At 42.0% G+C, this 17360-nt stretch overlaps 1 protein-coding gene and 1 long non-coding RNA gene across 2 annotated transcripts; both read right to left on the bottom strand.

Annotated features, from left to right (window-relative positions):
• Positions 1-3139: 3139 nt before the first annotated feature.
• rasl11b (RAS-like, family 11, member B) lies at positions 3140-5401 on the bottom strand. Its single transcript, XM_014971943.2, has 4 exons — positions 5058-5401; positions 4901-4957; positions 4726-4802; positions 3140-4259 (listed from the first exon to the last, which is right to left on the bottom strand). The coding sequence occupies exons 1-4, from the start codon at positions 5170-5172 to the stop codon at positions 3771-3773; spliced, it is 738 nt and encodes a 245-aa protein (XP_014827429.1). The 5' UTR covers positions 5173-5401; the 3' UTR covers positions 3140-3770.
• Positions 5402-10925: 5524 nt separating this feature from the next.
• LOC148160026 (uncharacterized) lies at positions 10926-16072 on the bottom strand. The gene is made up of 3 exons (XR_015762727.1): positions 15401-16072; positions 11951-12055; positions 10926-11479 (listed from the first exon to the last, which is right to left on the bottom strand). It is a non-coding gene; the product is annotated as an uncharacterized LOC148160026 (long non-coding RNA).
• Positions 16073-17360: the final 1288 nt, after the last annotated feature.

The following is a 17360-nucleotide window of genomic DNA, read 5'->3' as shown; positions in this document are numbered from 1 at the left end:
AAGCCATAAAAACATAAGACTGTAATGGACTAGATATTCAGATTTTTTTTGTGTGGGGATATTATTACTATTATTATGAAAAAAATTGTAATAATAATATCAAATTATAATAACTTTATATTATAATTTAATATTATGTTATTAAATTATAATAACATAAAGTTATAATATAACTTTATGTTATATAATTTTATATAATATTGCTATTGTTTTTTAATCATAATAGTACTATTACTATTATGATTAAAAACAATCAGTGCTTTTTTAATGATAGAAACACTTTTATGATTAAAAAACACATATAAATATATATATATATATATGTATTTATATATAAATACATATTTATATATAATAATATATAAATAATATATATTATTCTTTATATAATATAAATAATATCAATATTTATATTATCATAAATATTATTTATAATAAATATATTATTATTTATATAATATAAATAATACTATAAATATTATTATCATAACTATTATTACAATAATAATACTTAGTATTATTGTAATAATAATTATTGACTCATCTGTCACTTTTTCAGTGCTCTTGGGTCGAGCACAAACGACCCAAGAGCACAAGAGCAGATTCTGATTAGTTGGGAGATCGAACATTGTAGATATTCTCTTCTTTTGCCCTTTTCTGCAGCACACAAGTTAAGGTTTGATAGTCAGGTCTCTTCTTTCCAGAGCAAACGTCCCCAGCCGGGAAAGTTAGCTCTTTTGGAAGATTGGCCAAATCGTTCCCTAGGACAGATCTCTTTTGATGGGTCCAGTCTTCTAATGCCACTTTCCTCAGAGCTCAGGTTGAGCTTTTGGACGCCTTGTTTTCCTCCTTATCGCTCCAACCCTTCTCAGTCTGTGAACTTTAGGAAGACTGGGGAAATCGTTGTCTTCATCAGCAGTGTCTCTATCTGAGTGATCTGAATGATCAGTCTGTTTGCTATGGCCTGTTGAGCCACCATAAACTGCCCCAGTCGGGGAAGTTTGCTGTTTGTTTTCAGACTGATCTTTCTGAAAACTCCTAGAATTACCTGATGAGACATAGCAAGCTTCCCCAGCGTTTTGCTGTGATGTTTTCTTCACAGTCGGGGAAGGTTTGAAGAGATACGCATCAAATTCATCGTACTCATTCTCATCCTTATGGCTGCTGATGTCAAAAGTCACCCCAGGAAGCAGCTTGTTGAAAAGCTTTCTCACTCCTGTCGTTATCAAATAACCTGCTCCAAAAGTAATCGGAAAAAACACGGTCTTGAATGCAAGTTGTTCCATTGTCAAAATACTTGTCCAACACGGTGCTAACTATGAAAGACATGCTTGGATATAACCTCTTGTTTTGAGATCCAAGCATTCATAACCTCAGATGTTCTTTGATCTATGTCATAGATGAGGTCATAGCTACAATGAGCTCACTGTAGTTCTGGGGGAATGTCTTGCTTCTGATCGTTGCTATGGAAACGGTCAAATCAGTTCTGCATGACTCAAACTATCATTCGAGGCGCCATGACGGACTTCAGAAGGGTATATTTTAGGAGGCTAGGGATTAAAACAGGGATCTTAATGGTTAAATATTAAGTTTAGATTGACAATGGTATAATAAAACCATTCATTTAAGTTGGACTTTTCATCATTATATCAGGTTTAAAATTTTGAATCATACTTGACTTAAAAATATCTTAAAAGTAAAATTAAGTGTAACTTACAGACATTTGCTGCTGCTGTTGTTGTAAATTGTGACAAGAAATTTTGCCTGTTTGGAGAAGAGCTACAAAGAAATAATTTTGGTTTAATAATTTTACACGTTAGCATAGAAATAGAAATGATCCCAAAGAAATGATGCTGCCGCTTCATATTTGATGGGTTGTAAACGACCCATCAATGTACAGAACACATTTGTTCTGTACGGTGCGGAAACGTAAACAATAGACAGAATGTAATGTCTTCCAACTTTTTCTGTGTAACTGAGAGCTTGACACCAACAGCAGCACAGCGTCAGCAGCCCACATTGCTGATAGCCGGGAAGGAGATAAATGAGTCCATTTCTATGCTTTCCTGTAAACTGGTTATGAGTCTGTTGGTTTTTCACTTTTCTTGTATTTTAACTATTAAACCAACTGGTAAACAAATGTTTCTATCTGTTTTTAAAAGAATTGTAGCTTCTCTCTTATGTCTCCATCAGATGAGCAGCAGTAGCGGCTTTTGGTGACATTATTATTAATAATAATTAGATGTTTTTGAATACGAATCAGGATTTAAAATGAACTGATGAAGATGGTCTATGTGTCTCGTCTGGCCTTGGAGTGATGTCTGTGGTTCCCTTCTGGACCCGTTACCCCATCAACCCGATGTGGAAGACTATGTTCAGAATTTAGGTCTCATGGCATCTCAACATGTCAACATTGCAGCCAGTGGGCTGAGGGAAATACAGCTCCACTTTGAGGCAATTCAAGAGCTACACAGCTTTTATTGCTTTTATTGTCGCAAAAATTTCATCAGGATAGAAACTCCAAAGCACGCAAAGAAGCAATTTAAATATATATATATATATATATATATATATATATATGTGTGTGTGTGTGCGTGTGCGTGTGTTTATTGCTCCTTTGTGTGCTTTATACTTTTGTCATAGTAGCCCCAAGAATTTCAAACTACTTTCACCCCTGGTTTATAGTTGCATTCCTTCTTAGCCATGCCTCTCACAAAATCTCAGAGCTTTAAATATTAAAGTAAAGACAGTGAAATTGACACATGAAAAAGTCCTGCTGTTGGAAGTTCATCTTCTGGGATTAGAGTTGATCTGTAACAGTAAAGCACAGGCATATTTAAAGATAAAAGAAGGCATTAAAATGTGCATGAAAAGCCCAATTTTAATTTGGTGTATTTGTGGGTTACCCGTTTTTATTTATATATATTTGGACTACTTAAGTGGTCTGGCACTGCAGTCACAACAGCCAGTGTACAGTCATCGCTCTATTGTCTTCATGTGATTCATAGCTGCATGTCATCAAGGCCTTTCAGAAGAGCCGCTCTATTCATATTTATGAGCCAGACAAGCTTTTTTTTTTTTTTTTCCCCCCCTTTCTCCTTCACAGTAGGAGAAAAAGAAAGTGAAACATGAACACGTCTTGTTTTAGCATTTTATTGTGGACAAAGTGTAACAAATAAATAAACGGGTCCTTTGGACTGGTCTTTCTTTTATATATAAAGTGCATCTGTGCTACATCCATGGTCTGCTGCAACACTTAAACTTCCCACCGCAGTGATGATCCATAAAGCTGAACGACGAGCACATCAACTGCAGATGTTGACATTACCGACTGAGCATGCACGCAGCTCCTCAGTCCTTTCTGAACGGGAACTGCCAACAGTGCCGTGTAGAGGCAGTGAATAGGAAAAAAAGAAGAAAAAAAATCTGCCACAATGGGCTCAGCTAAAAATAAGCCGTCCTTCAGCTGTTGCCAGGAGAAGCTGGATTTACACTTTTGAGTTCAACCGATTCGCAAAGCCTGGTTGAAGCCGCCGTCCCTCGGCCGTCCCCCACCCCCCATGTCTCTTTGCGCGTCTCTTCCTGAGCAGATAAACTTCCTCCCTGCCATCTGACACCAGACCGCTCTTCTTCAAGAGGGTAGGGCCTCTTTTTTTATTATTTTACCCACTCATCTCACCAGCCTGCCCCTTTCAGTCAGACTGATTCAGGACTTTAAGAAAGGAGAGTTCACCTCCTGTTTTCTTTCTTTAATCTGCTCACAGTTCTCCTCACACCGAGGTCACAGTCCTGACTTTGGCAGACAGCGCCTGTTTGAAACGCCTCTTCAGATCTTGCATGTTGGGGGACTTTGGCCGGGGGATGAGGGCCGAGCGCCTCTTCTCCGTGGCGCCACTGGCGGACGGAGGCGGCGTCGGCTGCGGCTGCTTGGCGAGCTGGCAGCACAGTCTGTGGAAGGCGCCGTGCACCTGGTTGTAGTCCTCGCTGGCGGAGACCTCGTAGAAGGAGCAGCCCAGAGTCCCTGCCAGCAAGGGGCCCTGCTGGGAGTCGACGCGCCTCAGGTGCAGCAAGTCGGCCTTGTTGGCGAGCAGGATCACTGGGGGCGCGCCGGCACCACCGCTACGGACCACCAGCTGGTGCAGCTGGTCGATCAGCTCAAAGCTCCGCCGGTCGGTCACCGAGTACACCAGCACCACGGCGTCTGCCCACTGGATGGAGCAGCTCACGTGGTCGGGGAGACTGATGCCGTTATCAGTCATCTGAGAACAAACAGAAGAGACAAAATGATTAGATCACACGCCTTCCTCTGGGGGGTCAAAAGTTCTCAACTTCTATAATAACAGGAATGCTGACTCCAGGAGAGAGGTGTGGATGACTGCGGAAACTGCTGGATTTGGATCAGGGTATCATTTACAGCCGCCCCAGTCAGCCATTACCCTAAATGGTAGATTACACAGCCCAAAATGAGGGGCTTGAAATCTGCAGCATGTTTGGTTAAAGAACTGAACCCCAGTACAAACTAACATCCAGAAAGTGAACGGCCGTCTTCTTAAAGTCAGATTTAGATGATTAATGTCTCGTTTCTTCTTGTGGTAGTTTTAATATTTTTTATAATGTTTTTACTCTTAGCGGCTGCATGCATGCCAGCAACAGACGACCTCATAATTTCCTCTGGACTGATAAAGTACCGACACATCAGCGATGTGTTTGTGTGCGAGGACCCACCTCTGCACCTGGCGTGTCCTGGACCTGGATGGTCACCTGATCTCCATCCACCTGGACTTCTCTGGAGTACAGATTACCTGCGCGCGCACACACAAAAAAAGAGGTGAAAATTAGTTTGGAAAGTTTTTCCCCATTTATTTTCTCAAACTGTTTTTTTTTTTTTTTTAAAGCTTACCTGCATTTCGTTCATAGTCTCCGATGAACCGCCTCGTTAAGAATCTCACCACGAGCGCTATAAACAAACAAAAGTGACAAAATATATGAGACTTGAATTCATTACTACTATAAACTCCTACATTGTTGCTACGCATGCGCTTTATTGGCCGTCTTACCTGTCTTCCCCACTCCGCTGCCTCCGATAACAGCTATTTTGATGACCCGGTTCAGGACGGAGTATTCAGGCGCGGTACACTCCGCAATGGTCGACATGTTCTGAATGAGCCGCATTGTTCTTCCCGGTGGTTAAATTCCGACAAGAATAGAGGGGGGGGAAAAATATCCAAAAAATAAAAAATAGGTTCAAACTCGTTTAGGAGTTGTAGTAGGTGAAGATATTCCAGTGTCCCTGCTGAGGAGACGGAGTGAATGTCAGTGCTCGGAGAGCAGAAAGCGACTGCGGCTGGAGGAGCCGCTCGCTGCCTTTAAGGCTCCCGCTGCCGCTCGCTTCTGATTGGCTGCTCCTCATGCCCCCGTGTGCTCATGCTTTCCCCGCCCACACGTGGATAAACAACAAGTCGGTTTCTGAGGAAGAGCTGCTCCTGCAACAGGTGGGAGCCAACAAAACAGGCTTTCACAGGGGCTTGAAGACTGCTGATATTGCCCCAGTACGCTGCACGCAACACAAACACCCGATTCGCAGCCTGGTGGGATAAGTGATTTTTTTCTCGTGTACAGTGATGTGACCTCTCGTGGAAATACACTGCCTCTGAGGAAAAACATGTTTCAGATACTATCAGCCAAGAGATGCACCGATCAGAAATTTGTGGCCAATTACAAATCTCTCTCTTTTTTTGCAAAGTTTTGACCTGCTGATTCAGGTCAACTAAAATAATCACATTATTCCCTTAACAGGAGCATGAACTTTGTTCGTCTCAGTTTTTGTCTAAACAAATCGTCTCTCATGGATCTATCACAATAAAAGATGGCAGAATGTCGATTTTAGACTTTAACCAGCTAATCTAATCATAGTCACACCTTCATCTTGTAAGAATTGAGAGAATGATGAAAAGAAATTGAGTCTGATTACAAATACATTTAACAGCCTTATCTTAACTCTATCGTTATGAAGAAAGAATGGAAGTAAAAATATTCGGTATTGACCTTGTTTATTTTTATATACATTTAAGTAGTTGAAAGTAGAGGTGCACCAATTTGTCAGGACCGATTTCCTTCATTTTGGGGAGATCGGCTGATACTTACATGTGAAGCTGATCCCATCTACCTCAGTGAAGATCTAAAATCAGCCAGTGTTCCCTTCTGCTCTCCCTTGACAAAATCTCCCAATCACCAGCAGCCAAATAAATCAATTGTTACTGATCAAAGAACAATTAACTACATTACTTACTTTTAAATCTTAAATCAAGTTTGATCTGCTGGTAACAATGCTGTTAATCCTTTCCAGAAGCTGTTGAAGCCCAAGCACAATCCAGATAAGCCTACTCCTTCTCTGTTCACTTTTGCTCGAGAAAATGAATTGAGCACAATGCCTGTGATGCTTTCAGCGGCCGCTTTAAATAAAAGATTCTTCAGCTCAGGGCGGCGCCCAGAAATGAATCCTCAGGTGTCTGTGGTTCAATTCCCAACCCTGGGATCTTTTCTGCACGTCTTTCCCCTCTTCTTTCTCTCGTACCTGATTGCTCTGAATAAAGGTCTTTAGAACGGGAGGAATCTTGTTTAACTTTGGACCAGATGAAGTCAAAAGTTTTATTTGATTATAGGAACAGACAAAGTTATGTTCTGATATGTGAGTGACTCACGGGGATGCGTCCACGGCTTTTGAAACAGTCAATACAGGATTTGTTTCTCTAATAAACTCCAAACAACTTACTAGAAAAATATAGCTTGATGATTATGATTAGCTGCGAAAACAAGCTGCTTTATTGCAACTAAAGTTACCAGAAAATGCTAGAACAATCGATTCTTCAGCTGCAACACCAGGAATAAGAGATAAGATGTAAGAACCACATTAAACATCATTTCTATCTACCTTCCCAGATGTGACTTATTAAATGTTTTTGACATTAGCAAACGTGATGTCACGAAGTGTGTGAGAAAACTGGTTGAAGCTTCGACAGTAATGCTTGTTTCATCTCAAACTGAAAGCTTTGAACATTTTCTGCACTGCGCCGTTCTCTTTTCATGATGAAGTATTCACCAATGTGATCTAACAATTCATTTTTTAGGAGCTCATTCATTCATATGTACTTTATAATTAATACCAAAACCTGTTGCTTGTGTCACAGTTTGACAGAAGGTAAACATTCAGCTCAACTCTGACATTTCCAAGATTCACGTTGAAAGTTCAAAAGGATAAAACTGAACAACTTTCATACTTAAAGACTTCACTGATACTAAAAAGTAGCTACCTTTGAGTCATCTTCCCTCAGTACAAACAACACCAAAGAGTGTTTTTGCTACCACCACATGGAAGTGCTTACGTTTTCAATTCCCCCAGATCATCAGGCGATCTTTGAGCTCCATTAACAGCAGGTATAAATTTCAGATATGGCCACAATTAATGTTTGTATCCCTAAAATTCAGCAAATTGTTTTATATAATCTAACTATCTAACTATGGACATTGTATATTGTTTGTGTCACCATTGTAGACACGCATGTTTTTCTCCAGGTCCAGCATTTTGAATTCAGTTTTTCAGTGCTGGGTGTCAGCAGGTGACTTGTTCGGGCATGCCCCTTGATTTGTCCTCACAGGGGGTTGAAGACTGCTGATGTTGCCCCAGTACGCTGCACGCAACACAAACAGCAATACCTTAAGAGAAGTCATGCAAACAATTATGTTGCTTGTCATTAATAGGAAGATTTGAGAGGCAATTCGGGAGCAATGCTGTCTTTCCATAAGCTTATTGCTAAGTAAGGCATTTCTGTGATTTGCAAATACTTTCAGGAGCTAAGGAAGGGATGTCGTTTTCTCCCACTTCTTTTTCCTCCTCTGCCCCATTAACCCCAAAAGCCTCCTCCCTTTTTCCTCCCCCCTGTCTTTCATTTGCGCTCTGAGGTATTTTGGCATCCAGTCCTCCTGTGATTATGGTCTGGTATGTATTTTTGATAAGGGCGCTGATGACAGGCGGCGGTGCTGAAATATGAAATTAGTGCCCAGTGTTCAGGAGAAGCCATGGCTGCAGGGTGGTGCACCCACGCAGATATCCCTCTGACCACATCACAGCCAGCTCCACCCCGGTGGTTCTGCGTGGTGAGGCCTGCTCTCTTGTTAATGGCGAATAAACACATTCTTGCATTTGATGACACGTCGGATTCCCTGCGGTTCGCCCGCAGCACACGGCAGGATCAGGCCTCTGTTGTTAAATGACTGATGTGAATGAGGGTGTCACAGCTTCAGTATTTTTGTGACAGAAAGATTAAAGGCGCTACGATCGTTCCCTCTTGCAGCCAGGCGAGAAGGCTAATGATGGCAGATCATAAAGGGGAAGGAGGTATCTTCTTGGAGGGCAGCAGACTTACTCACACACAGAGGTCAGAGGAGTTGCTGGTCAACACAGTGACTCAAACAACCAATTTGGTGACACATGTCAAATGTCCGATAAACATGATAGTGGGTCCCATAAACTCCCACTCTTCCTTCCACAAGGCTGTGCCTTCAGGCTGGTGTGGTCTCCGCTGGCAGTGAGATACGCCTGCAAGGATCTCTGTAATGTCTTTGAGCAATGACCACTACAACAGAAACTAGGGAGGGTTGCGACTTACACAGAGGTGGCATGTCATGGTTCAGACAATTCAGGATCTTTCTTTAGCTGGCATTTTAACAAAATACTGTCAGTGTTTTCCAGGAATGTACAGGTTTTTATTTCTGACTTTATTCTACTACGGCCTTATCTACCTATACACCTTTACATCCTACATACCATTCAATCGTCTTACTACCAACCTATCTATGGTCCTCCCTACAATCGTACCTACTATCCGTCAAGCCCAGTCCATCCATCATGGCAATTGTCCTTCCTTGTCTGTTCCCCATTTAAAACTGCTCTATCTTCAATAGATTTGTAGTGAAATTTTCCCAGCAAATTGCCACAACAGGGTTGTGAAGCTCAGCCTCAAAGTGGATGAAAATGTAGCATTTTTAGTGTAGTTTTCCCTTCTGTGCAGCACCCAGGATCATTTACCAGTTCAAAAACCCCTCAGTGTATTTCTCAAGGTATACCTTGAGAAATAACTAGATTTGGTTAAGTATAAAACAGGCTTTTAATGCTGAAAATGATCGAATGTTACAAGCCTTGCAAGTCATACAAATGGAACAGACACATAGTGACATTTACCGTCCAGGGCTGGGCTTTTTTTTTTTTTTTACGTGTGTGAGGGCTGGTTCCCTGGGCTGGCCTCACCTTCTGCAGCGTAGCTGAAAATAAAGCATGCAATCACCACTTGCCCCAAAGGCTTAAACCTGCAACAAGAGGGTCATTTGGGATATCAGTGAAGCAAGGCGCAGCTTAAAGACTTCCCCAGGGTAAACATCAGCAACAGTCATGTGTTCATCAGATTCTTATCATCACCCTCCCTGCCTTTAATCTTTGTCAGCAAAGATGATCATTTGGATCCGGATATTTTCACAGAGCCTTCCTATTACATTTTGATTACCTCAAAGCTGCGCACAATTGGGGAGAAAAAAAAAAGCGTCTGGTTTGTGTTTAATCCTGTTTTCCTTCTTGACTCTGCTGCAGATATCCACACATCTGTTCTCATGGAACAACCCATCTCTAACATGTTTACATACATGGTACATTTGCATCTCCACTGGCCAAATGGAAATGGGATTGGCCTGCCAGCACAAGCAGCTCGGACCCACGCAAAGGAAGACAGGTTGTTTTTGTCTTATTGAAATGTAAACCTTCCAGCATGCCCGAGCATTTACATGCTTCTGAATGCTCACAGCACTTGGGGGGGGACGGCCGCAGTGGTTTTAGCTGCTTGTGTGTGCTGCGGTGCGGGTTTTGAATGACAATGGTCCCCCCCAACTTCGTTCAGATCACACGCCCTCCTCCCTCTAATGGAATGCCACCTCCAAGCTTTATGACTAGAGTTTGCCATTTAACCCACTTAGACGAGTCGATTGGAAATATTTAAACCGTTATGCAGCTTTACAGATGTTTGCATTCCATGGCTTGTCCCTCCCATCACACTAGATAGTTGGGTTCTTCTCGTTTCTGTTGACTGTAGCGCTCACACGCAGGTGCCCACTCTGCATCTGTGCTGACATGTTGAGTCGGTGCGTTAAGAGAGAGAGAAGCAGCGTCGGGTTTTGCAGTAATAACGTAGGATAAGCGTGTTTTGGTCTGCCGCTCATGTGACTGTAGCCATGTGTATTTAAAGTAAGACCTTAAACTCCGGGATTATCCTGTTGTTGCTGATTCAGGGATTTTTTTTTTCCTTCTGTTTTCGTTTGATGGACCCAGATTTAGAACTTGCGCTTCGTGACTACACGTTTGGTGTGCTTTCCGAACGTAAACACAATTATGCCGCAGCCGTAGCTGCAGAAGACGCATTGCAACACGATGAGGACAGGCAAGAGTGATTCACTTTTTCCTTTTTTTTGTGCAGCACCATCAACAGATTTTTTGCAGAACCCCCGACTTTAATCGGATCATGTTCACAAATCCAAGATATACAGAACCTTGCAAAAGGAGTCGCACTCCTTTAGCTTTCCCTCAGCTGTGTTGTGTTGTTGCTGCCGTCATCACCATGTTTCATGTTTGCTTTGGGATTATGACTTGAATAGTGCCTTAAATTTACACATGATTTTTTTTGTCCTTGGTCTCCATGGCAATATTTGTTCTCTAATATTCTCTAACAAACCTCTGAGGCCTTTACCAACCACCTGCATTTATCTTGAGATGAAATGATGAACTCTTTTTAGTAATTTGGTGTTTTTTCAAGCCTGCTGTTATCCCTAGGTTTTATTCAGGACTTCCAGATTAAAGGGGGAGCGCTAAGAACAAAAGCATGCCACACATTTCAGATTTTTATTTGTAAAAATATTTTCTAGCTCATGTATCATTTCCCCCTTCCATCACAATTATGCAAACATTTAAATTTGTTGCTTAAATAGTGTCCCAATAAAACTTTTCAAGTTTTATACTTCTTCTCTTTGCACATATGAATCTGCACATATCTTTCACATTATTCCCTGTGTCATTATTGCAACAAGCATTTTTATGACACACAGTCTTACTGCAGAGTGATCCATGGGAGCTGGGAACAGAGACCGCCCTGACAGACATTACAGAGTCCCACAGTGAGGCAGAAAGGGACACTCTGGATGGATTGCGTTGGGACACAGCGTTCGTTGGTTGGGATTTACGACTCATTTCAGGGAATCTGTCGGTCGTTCAGACTTTCCTCTCCCCAGGGATACGTCTCTGCGTCTCGTGCCGTTTTTACTGCCCAGTCTGAGGCGGGCTGGTATGGATCCTGCTGGAAGCATGTCCAGGTCCAGAGAACAGCCTCTGTGGTGCTTTCACTGGGACAGATGGTGTCCCAGAGGGACAGTCTGGACTTTAGATCTGTTTAATTGCCAAAGCCAGAGAACTTCACATATATCGGTGGTTAGACAAACACTGCCACCGGAGGTTTACATGCTGATGTAGCATGTATTTGTATTCTCCTCCGTTCTTCCGAGTCAATACTTTGCATAGCTACATTTTGCTATGCGAGAGGACACATTACTTTAACATGTCCCTATGATGCTGGGTTGAACTCAGAGACCTTCAAATCTTGGGTTATTGCAGGTAATTCCTGCTTCAAATCTCTCCACAACTCTCCCCTCCATCTCTGCCACATTTTTTAAGAATTTGATTTAAAAAAACCAGCATGCTCTATACTTTCCAGGTCACAATTATGTGTCACTTTGTGACGATCTAATGCGTAAAGCTTTCATAAAATGCATCATTGTGGCTGTAAGATGCCAGTGTGTAAAAACGTAGTGTACAGGAACGCTTTTGAAAGGCACTGTAATGTGATGAGAAATGTCTCACCTTTATGTGCAGCAGAGTCAACACGGTGCTCCGTCTTCCCCTCCGGTGAGTTCGGTGCAGCTCTTATCACAAGCGTCAGCGGGATGCTGTGACCCGTTCTGCTCACTGCCGCAAACGTAACAAGAAAATAGGAACAATGTTTGAGTAACCTGCTTCAAGTAAGGATTCCATGACAGGAGGGGATAAAAAAAAACAAAGCCATTAAAAATATTTCATCTGGTCATGTTGTTTCTTTCACACGTTTTGGTCCATCAGCTGGCATTATTAACCCCCGCCTCGTAACTTTTAATGACCTGGCTTTCGTCACGTGCCTGTCGTCTCCGGTCTTTGTCTGTCAGGACCGAATTAAATCCTGTGTTGAGACTGACATGCAGGCTTGCCGCTGTCACTCCCACCTGCAGGAAGAATGGACCCAAATGCAGGTGGATTAAGACACCTGCAGACACAAAACTGCTGGCTTAAATGTGCAAAAAAAAAGTGGAAAAACAGGAAGAAAGGGGATTTGAACAGCAGATGGGTGGAGAAGAGGAGTCTTAATGCAACAAGATAGCGGTGTTTAGTTGAGCTCCTGCGGTCTGATGCCAAGTTTGGACGGATAATGGCATCTCCTGGTGAATGGACTGAGAAGAGAGGCTTTTAAACAACCCTTACACCTTGATGTGTAATGTTGAATAATTGTCCAGTTTAGGAAAAAGGTCAAATAAATGTAGAAAGATTTTTTTTTTTATCACAGCACTTTAAAAGGATTCAAGGCACACCATCTCTGTCATTAAACACTCATTTTTAAAAGCTCATATTTTTGACTTAACTTAAATTTTGTCTAAACTGGAAATAATCAAATTCATCCATGTATTAAATTATTATTTACAAAATCCGGCCTCTTCTATGACTTATGTGCACAATGACAGCCCAGTGATGAAAATGGAAAACAACCATCAGACCCAGACAACAGCTGTGTCTGATGAAAACAAAAAACATTCAAAGCAAGAGACTAAAATTAGGAAGTAAGATGAAAACTTCTAGAACATTAGTGTGCACACAGTTAGCTGTTACCCATAGAAAACCTGTCACAGGTCAAGTTTTCTAATCGTAATTTCAATCAAAACAGGAAACAAGCTAATTTTAGCCCGTTTGGTGTTCTCAACTTTGCAGTTTTGGAAACTTTTCCTCCAATAAATAAGCGGTGGGTCTTAAGCGCTCACCGGCAGCCCGGTCATTTGCCATCCTCTTTGTGTCCAGACTTGCTAATGAACTGCACAGGGGCAAAGCTGCACCAGCAGCATTTAAGCACAATATTTTGGGGGCTAAAGCAAGCAGCTACATTTCTCTCTCTCTTTTTGGTCTATTTATATTGCAAATGTGGGTTGGATACAAAAAATGTACGCAAAATCTGTTTTAGTGCGACTTCTTCCGAGGTTTCCCCCAGAAAACTTGTTAAGCCCAGTGGTTGGGCGCCAGGGCAGTCATTCATCCAGCGGCGCGTTGTGTTTTTGATTTAAAAAATGCTTTAAGTTGACAGGAAATTTGAAAACATCACTTTATAATTATGCGTTATTGAAAGATTGGAAGATTAATACCTGAACCCCAACTATAAAGTCTTAAAAATGCAAACATTAAAAAAAAAAAAAAAAAATCTTAAATAAATAAGTAATGCTTAACCTGGTGGGGGCACAAGTAAAGCCTGGTGGCCCGCCAGGCTTATAAGAGACTGGGGGAAACCCCGTCTTCTGATTTAGTGGACCCGAGGGTCGTCCGGCTATTGGCCATTCAGTTTGTGTTGGCCACACTTCCCCATGTTAACAGTCGCCTCGTTCAGCTCGGCTCTTCTCTCTTCGCAGTGGAGGATGGTTGTTTACAGTGAAGGCCATTTCCGGTAAGCTTCATAGCCTCAAACTGGTGCATCACATGCTTCACGCGCAAACGTTAGCAACTGGGTACAACTTAAAACTTCCAACAGAGTCCGTGCCTCCAGGAAGCAATCGTTTCTCAATAGCAGAGAGTCCAAATCCTCTGAATGAAGTGAAGCGTAGAACAAGGGGCTGGTTTTTACCAAGCTACACCAAACACACCACGGGGTTAAAAATGAAACCATTCTGTTCTCCAAGTGCAAGAAAGACGGGGCATCAAGCTCAATAAGTAATTCAGTGACAAATGAATGTTTTGCTACTGAAAAAGAAGGAAACTTTTTTGTTCCCCAGCAGCTTCAACCTTCACACCTGAACTCAGGTAACGCTGCCTGGTCCCTGCTAAGCTCATCGGTCATGATTTCATCTTCATCACCTTCAGTCGAGCAGGATCTACTCCAAAGCAGCTGGAAAAGCCTCCTCCCATGTCACAGACTCTACGCCGTCTCTGGCAGGTCCCACTTCCATTCATGTGCAGCCACACACCTACGCCGACGCTCTCGCTGTGGCGGATCCGCAGTAATTATCCTGCCAGCTCAGAGATGTCGCGCGCACACACACACACACACACAAAACATAAAGCTTTTGCCTGTGAACGTCTGTGAGTGATTCAGAGGCAGACGGAGAACGTGTGGGTGACTGAGTTGTAAGAGAGCTTGAGAGAAAACGGAAAGTGTTGTTGCGTTAATCAATGTGCGCCTTAACAGAAAGTGTTACTGGAAAAGCAGATTGTGTGAATCTGGCCGAGAGTTTTCAGCTGAAGGGTTTATAGTTTTCTTCTGACTTTGCTGTTTTCTGTTTAAATAAACCAAACCTTCACAAAGATACTGCAGAGTTGGTGTGTCTCCACAACGCTGGTACCAGCTCATGAGGACTCATGTCTCCTCCCCTGTTTATCCCGGCCAACCCGCAAAATCCACGGATGTCGGTCAGGATCATTGCGCTGCACGCAGCGCAGTGACATGACTCTGGGTCATTAGGAGGCCGAAGACGAGAAGGGCAGAAGAGGAGGAGAGACGAGCCAAACCGCTGAGGGCGATAATAGAGGATATGCGTTAGAAGTCTCGAACAGTACATTCTGTTCCCTATGTACAAGGAGGAAAAGGCTTGCGTCAGGAGGACGGAGGGAAGCGCCGCACATTGTGCGCCGAGTCATTATGTCACTAAATTCATGTAGAGAAATCTGCTGCATCCTGGCACTTAACTGAACACGCAGTGGGCAACATGGACGGACTCAAAATGACACTAAAAGGGAACATATTGTGAGAACATAACTTTCTTAGCCTCGGTCCATGACAGAGACACACACAATCTCTCTCTTTCACACACACACACACACACACACCCACACACACACACATACCTGAGGACAATTTAGAGACCAATTAACCAAACACAGCAGCTGAGTTTCCATTACAGATGTGCGCAAAACTATGTTGATATGCCGCTAATATAAAATAAAATAAAAACAACAACTTTGCAATTGTTTCCATTAAACAAGAATAAGTCTGTTCACGGCATAAATTGCTAACATTCATCCTCCTACCACTTCCTGTTGTCTTCTTCGTCTTTTCTCGCCGGTGGTAAGATCCGGTTGTTTATCACACTCGCATAATGCGAAAAAGAGTTTCCATTGCAGTTTTTCGAAGTAATTAAGACACAACTGAAAAACCACTTCATCCTAGTCCAAAAAAATATTTTTGGAAAAAAAAAAAAAAACTTGAGGTTGCCATGACGTTGGCTGTGGTGAGGATGGACCCAAATGTAGCAGGCAGAGGCGCCGAAATTGATGAATATTTAATTTTTAAAAAGAGAGAGAAAATGAACTAAACTTACAAAAAACCACTGAGAGCCACAGCAGAACAAACAAATAAATCCAAGGGAAAAGATGGCAGGATACTGACAGGATAGAAACGGGATTTACCAAGGAGTGACTGAGAATAGGTTGTAATGAGGCGCTTGATTAAAGGTGGCTGAGTAGATTAGAAACGAGCTGCAGGTGTGAGGGGAGAGAGAGAGAGCAAGCAGAGAGGAAGAGTACATAAACAGGGAAACTAGAAAAATTATTCAAACAGAATCAGTATGAATAACTTAAGGTAAAAACAGAAACAATGCTGATCTAATCAAAGAAAGAAGCTAAAAAAAAACACACACAGAATAATAATGAAACTAGAATCAATAAATCAAACCCCAAAACAACCCAGGACCTGACATAAGTTTTTTTATATATATATATTTTTTTTTTTATTGTAATGCTTCCATTTAGCAAATTTGTTTTTTGACATTCCAGTTGGCATTTTGATGTAATTCAGTCAAAAATGAAGAATATGATTCCTCTGTGATATTTATGTTGAGAATGTGTCAGGAACTAAAAAAGCTGAATTAGAACTGTCATATTACGCCAATTAAAGAAAAGAGCTCTGCAGAAAATCAACGCAGAATTGCTTTGCTTCTGTATTGATATAGTGCATTAACAATAAAAAAAAAATTAAAACAGGTTTAAGAATTCACTTTCACAGAATTATGCAACACATTCACCCAGCTTGACGCAGGAGAGAAATTCAAGGTGAGGGCAGTGACACATCTCTAAAGAAAGTTTTTAGCTTTCTGATGTGAAAAAAATGAGACTCCTTTGTCATGTTTTGCAGCAGCTGCGTCAACAGCCGAAAGAATAAGAGATTCCTCCACATCAAGGCTTAATCCAGGCCCCTCCCACACACACACACACACACACACAAAAAGATCATAATATAAAAGTTTCAACAAAGTCAGAATTTCGTAATCAGAGACCTTAGCTGAACGAGAAGGAAACCTGAAGTGCCGATTCTCAAGACTCTAACTTTGACTCCAGCATTTGTGTGATTTTTATTTTTATTGTTTTATAAACTGTTTGGCATCCCAGTCCGTGTTTTATAGAGGTAAGTAAAAGCTGCAGTGAAGTTCACCCAGCAGAACAGAGCTCCCAATCTCCCAGCACACCTGGCAGGATGAATTTCTGCGCTTCACAGCACTGGAAAGTGGGTCAAGCTCCAGCATTTTCTGCAGCCATCTCATCTCGCTGCAGACATTCGCTGATACAAGCAGATCTATTGTTGTATTGACTGCAATCAGGATGAAACGCCGCTGCGCCTCCCTCCAGGGAAGGGGGCAATGCGAGGAATCTGAAGCTCCTGGAGAGATGTGGAAAATATGTGGGGGATTTAAAGAATCTAGCGGAGGAATTTGTTTGTCCCCTTGAACTTTTCCAGGTTCTGTCCTCCTAAAAATGACGATGACTTTAATAGATTTCAGTCGACGGAATGGCTCCTTTTGCGGTTTCAGTACGGCAAGCATGTCGAAGCAGCATTTGGTCAGATGAGACCAGAACTGAACTTTGTAGCCTACTTGTGTAACCCTAATCTAACGCTCCACACGTCATCTCCACGTTAAAACATGGTGGAGGCAAGGTGATGCTGCGCTTTTCATCAGCAGCGAAGGCAAATTTGTCAGAGTCGATCAGAGAATGG

The sequence above is a fragment of the Poecilia mexicana genome, unplaced genomic scaffold (genome assembly GCF_051168715.1).
Source record: "Poecilia mexicana isolate PSO_F unplaced genomic scaffold, ASM5116871v1 scaffold_4, whole genome shotgun sequence".
Classification (NCBI taxonomy): Eukaryota; Metazoa; Chordata; class Actinopteri; order Cyprinodontiformes; family Poeciliidae; genus Poecilia; species Poecilia mexicana.
Note: the sequence above shows the minus strand (reverse complement) of the source record. Positions and strands in the feature narration are given on the sequence as shown.

Excerpts from the sequence above, each read along its gene's own strand:
- rasl11b (XM_014971943.2), bottom strand. The coding sequence starts at position 5,172 with ATGCGGCTCATTCAGAACATGTCGACCATTGCGGAGTGTACCGCGCCT. Across the intron at positions 4,958-5,057 it reads CAGCGGAGTGGGGAAGACAG|CGCTCGTGGTGAGATTCTTA; the intron begins GTAAGACGGCCA and ends GTTTGTTTATAG. Across the intron at positions 4,803-4,900 it reads AGACTATGAACGAAATGCAG|GTAATCTGTACTCCAGAGAA; the intron begins GTAAGCTTTAAA and ends GTGCGCGCGCAG.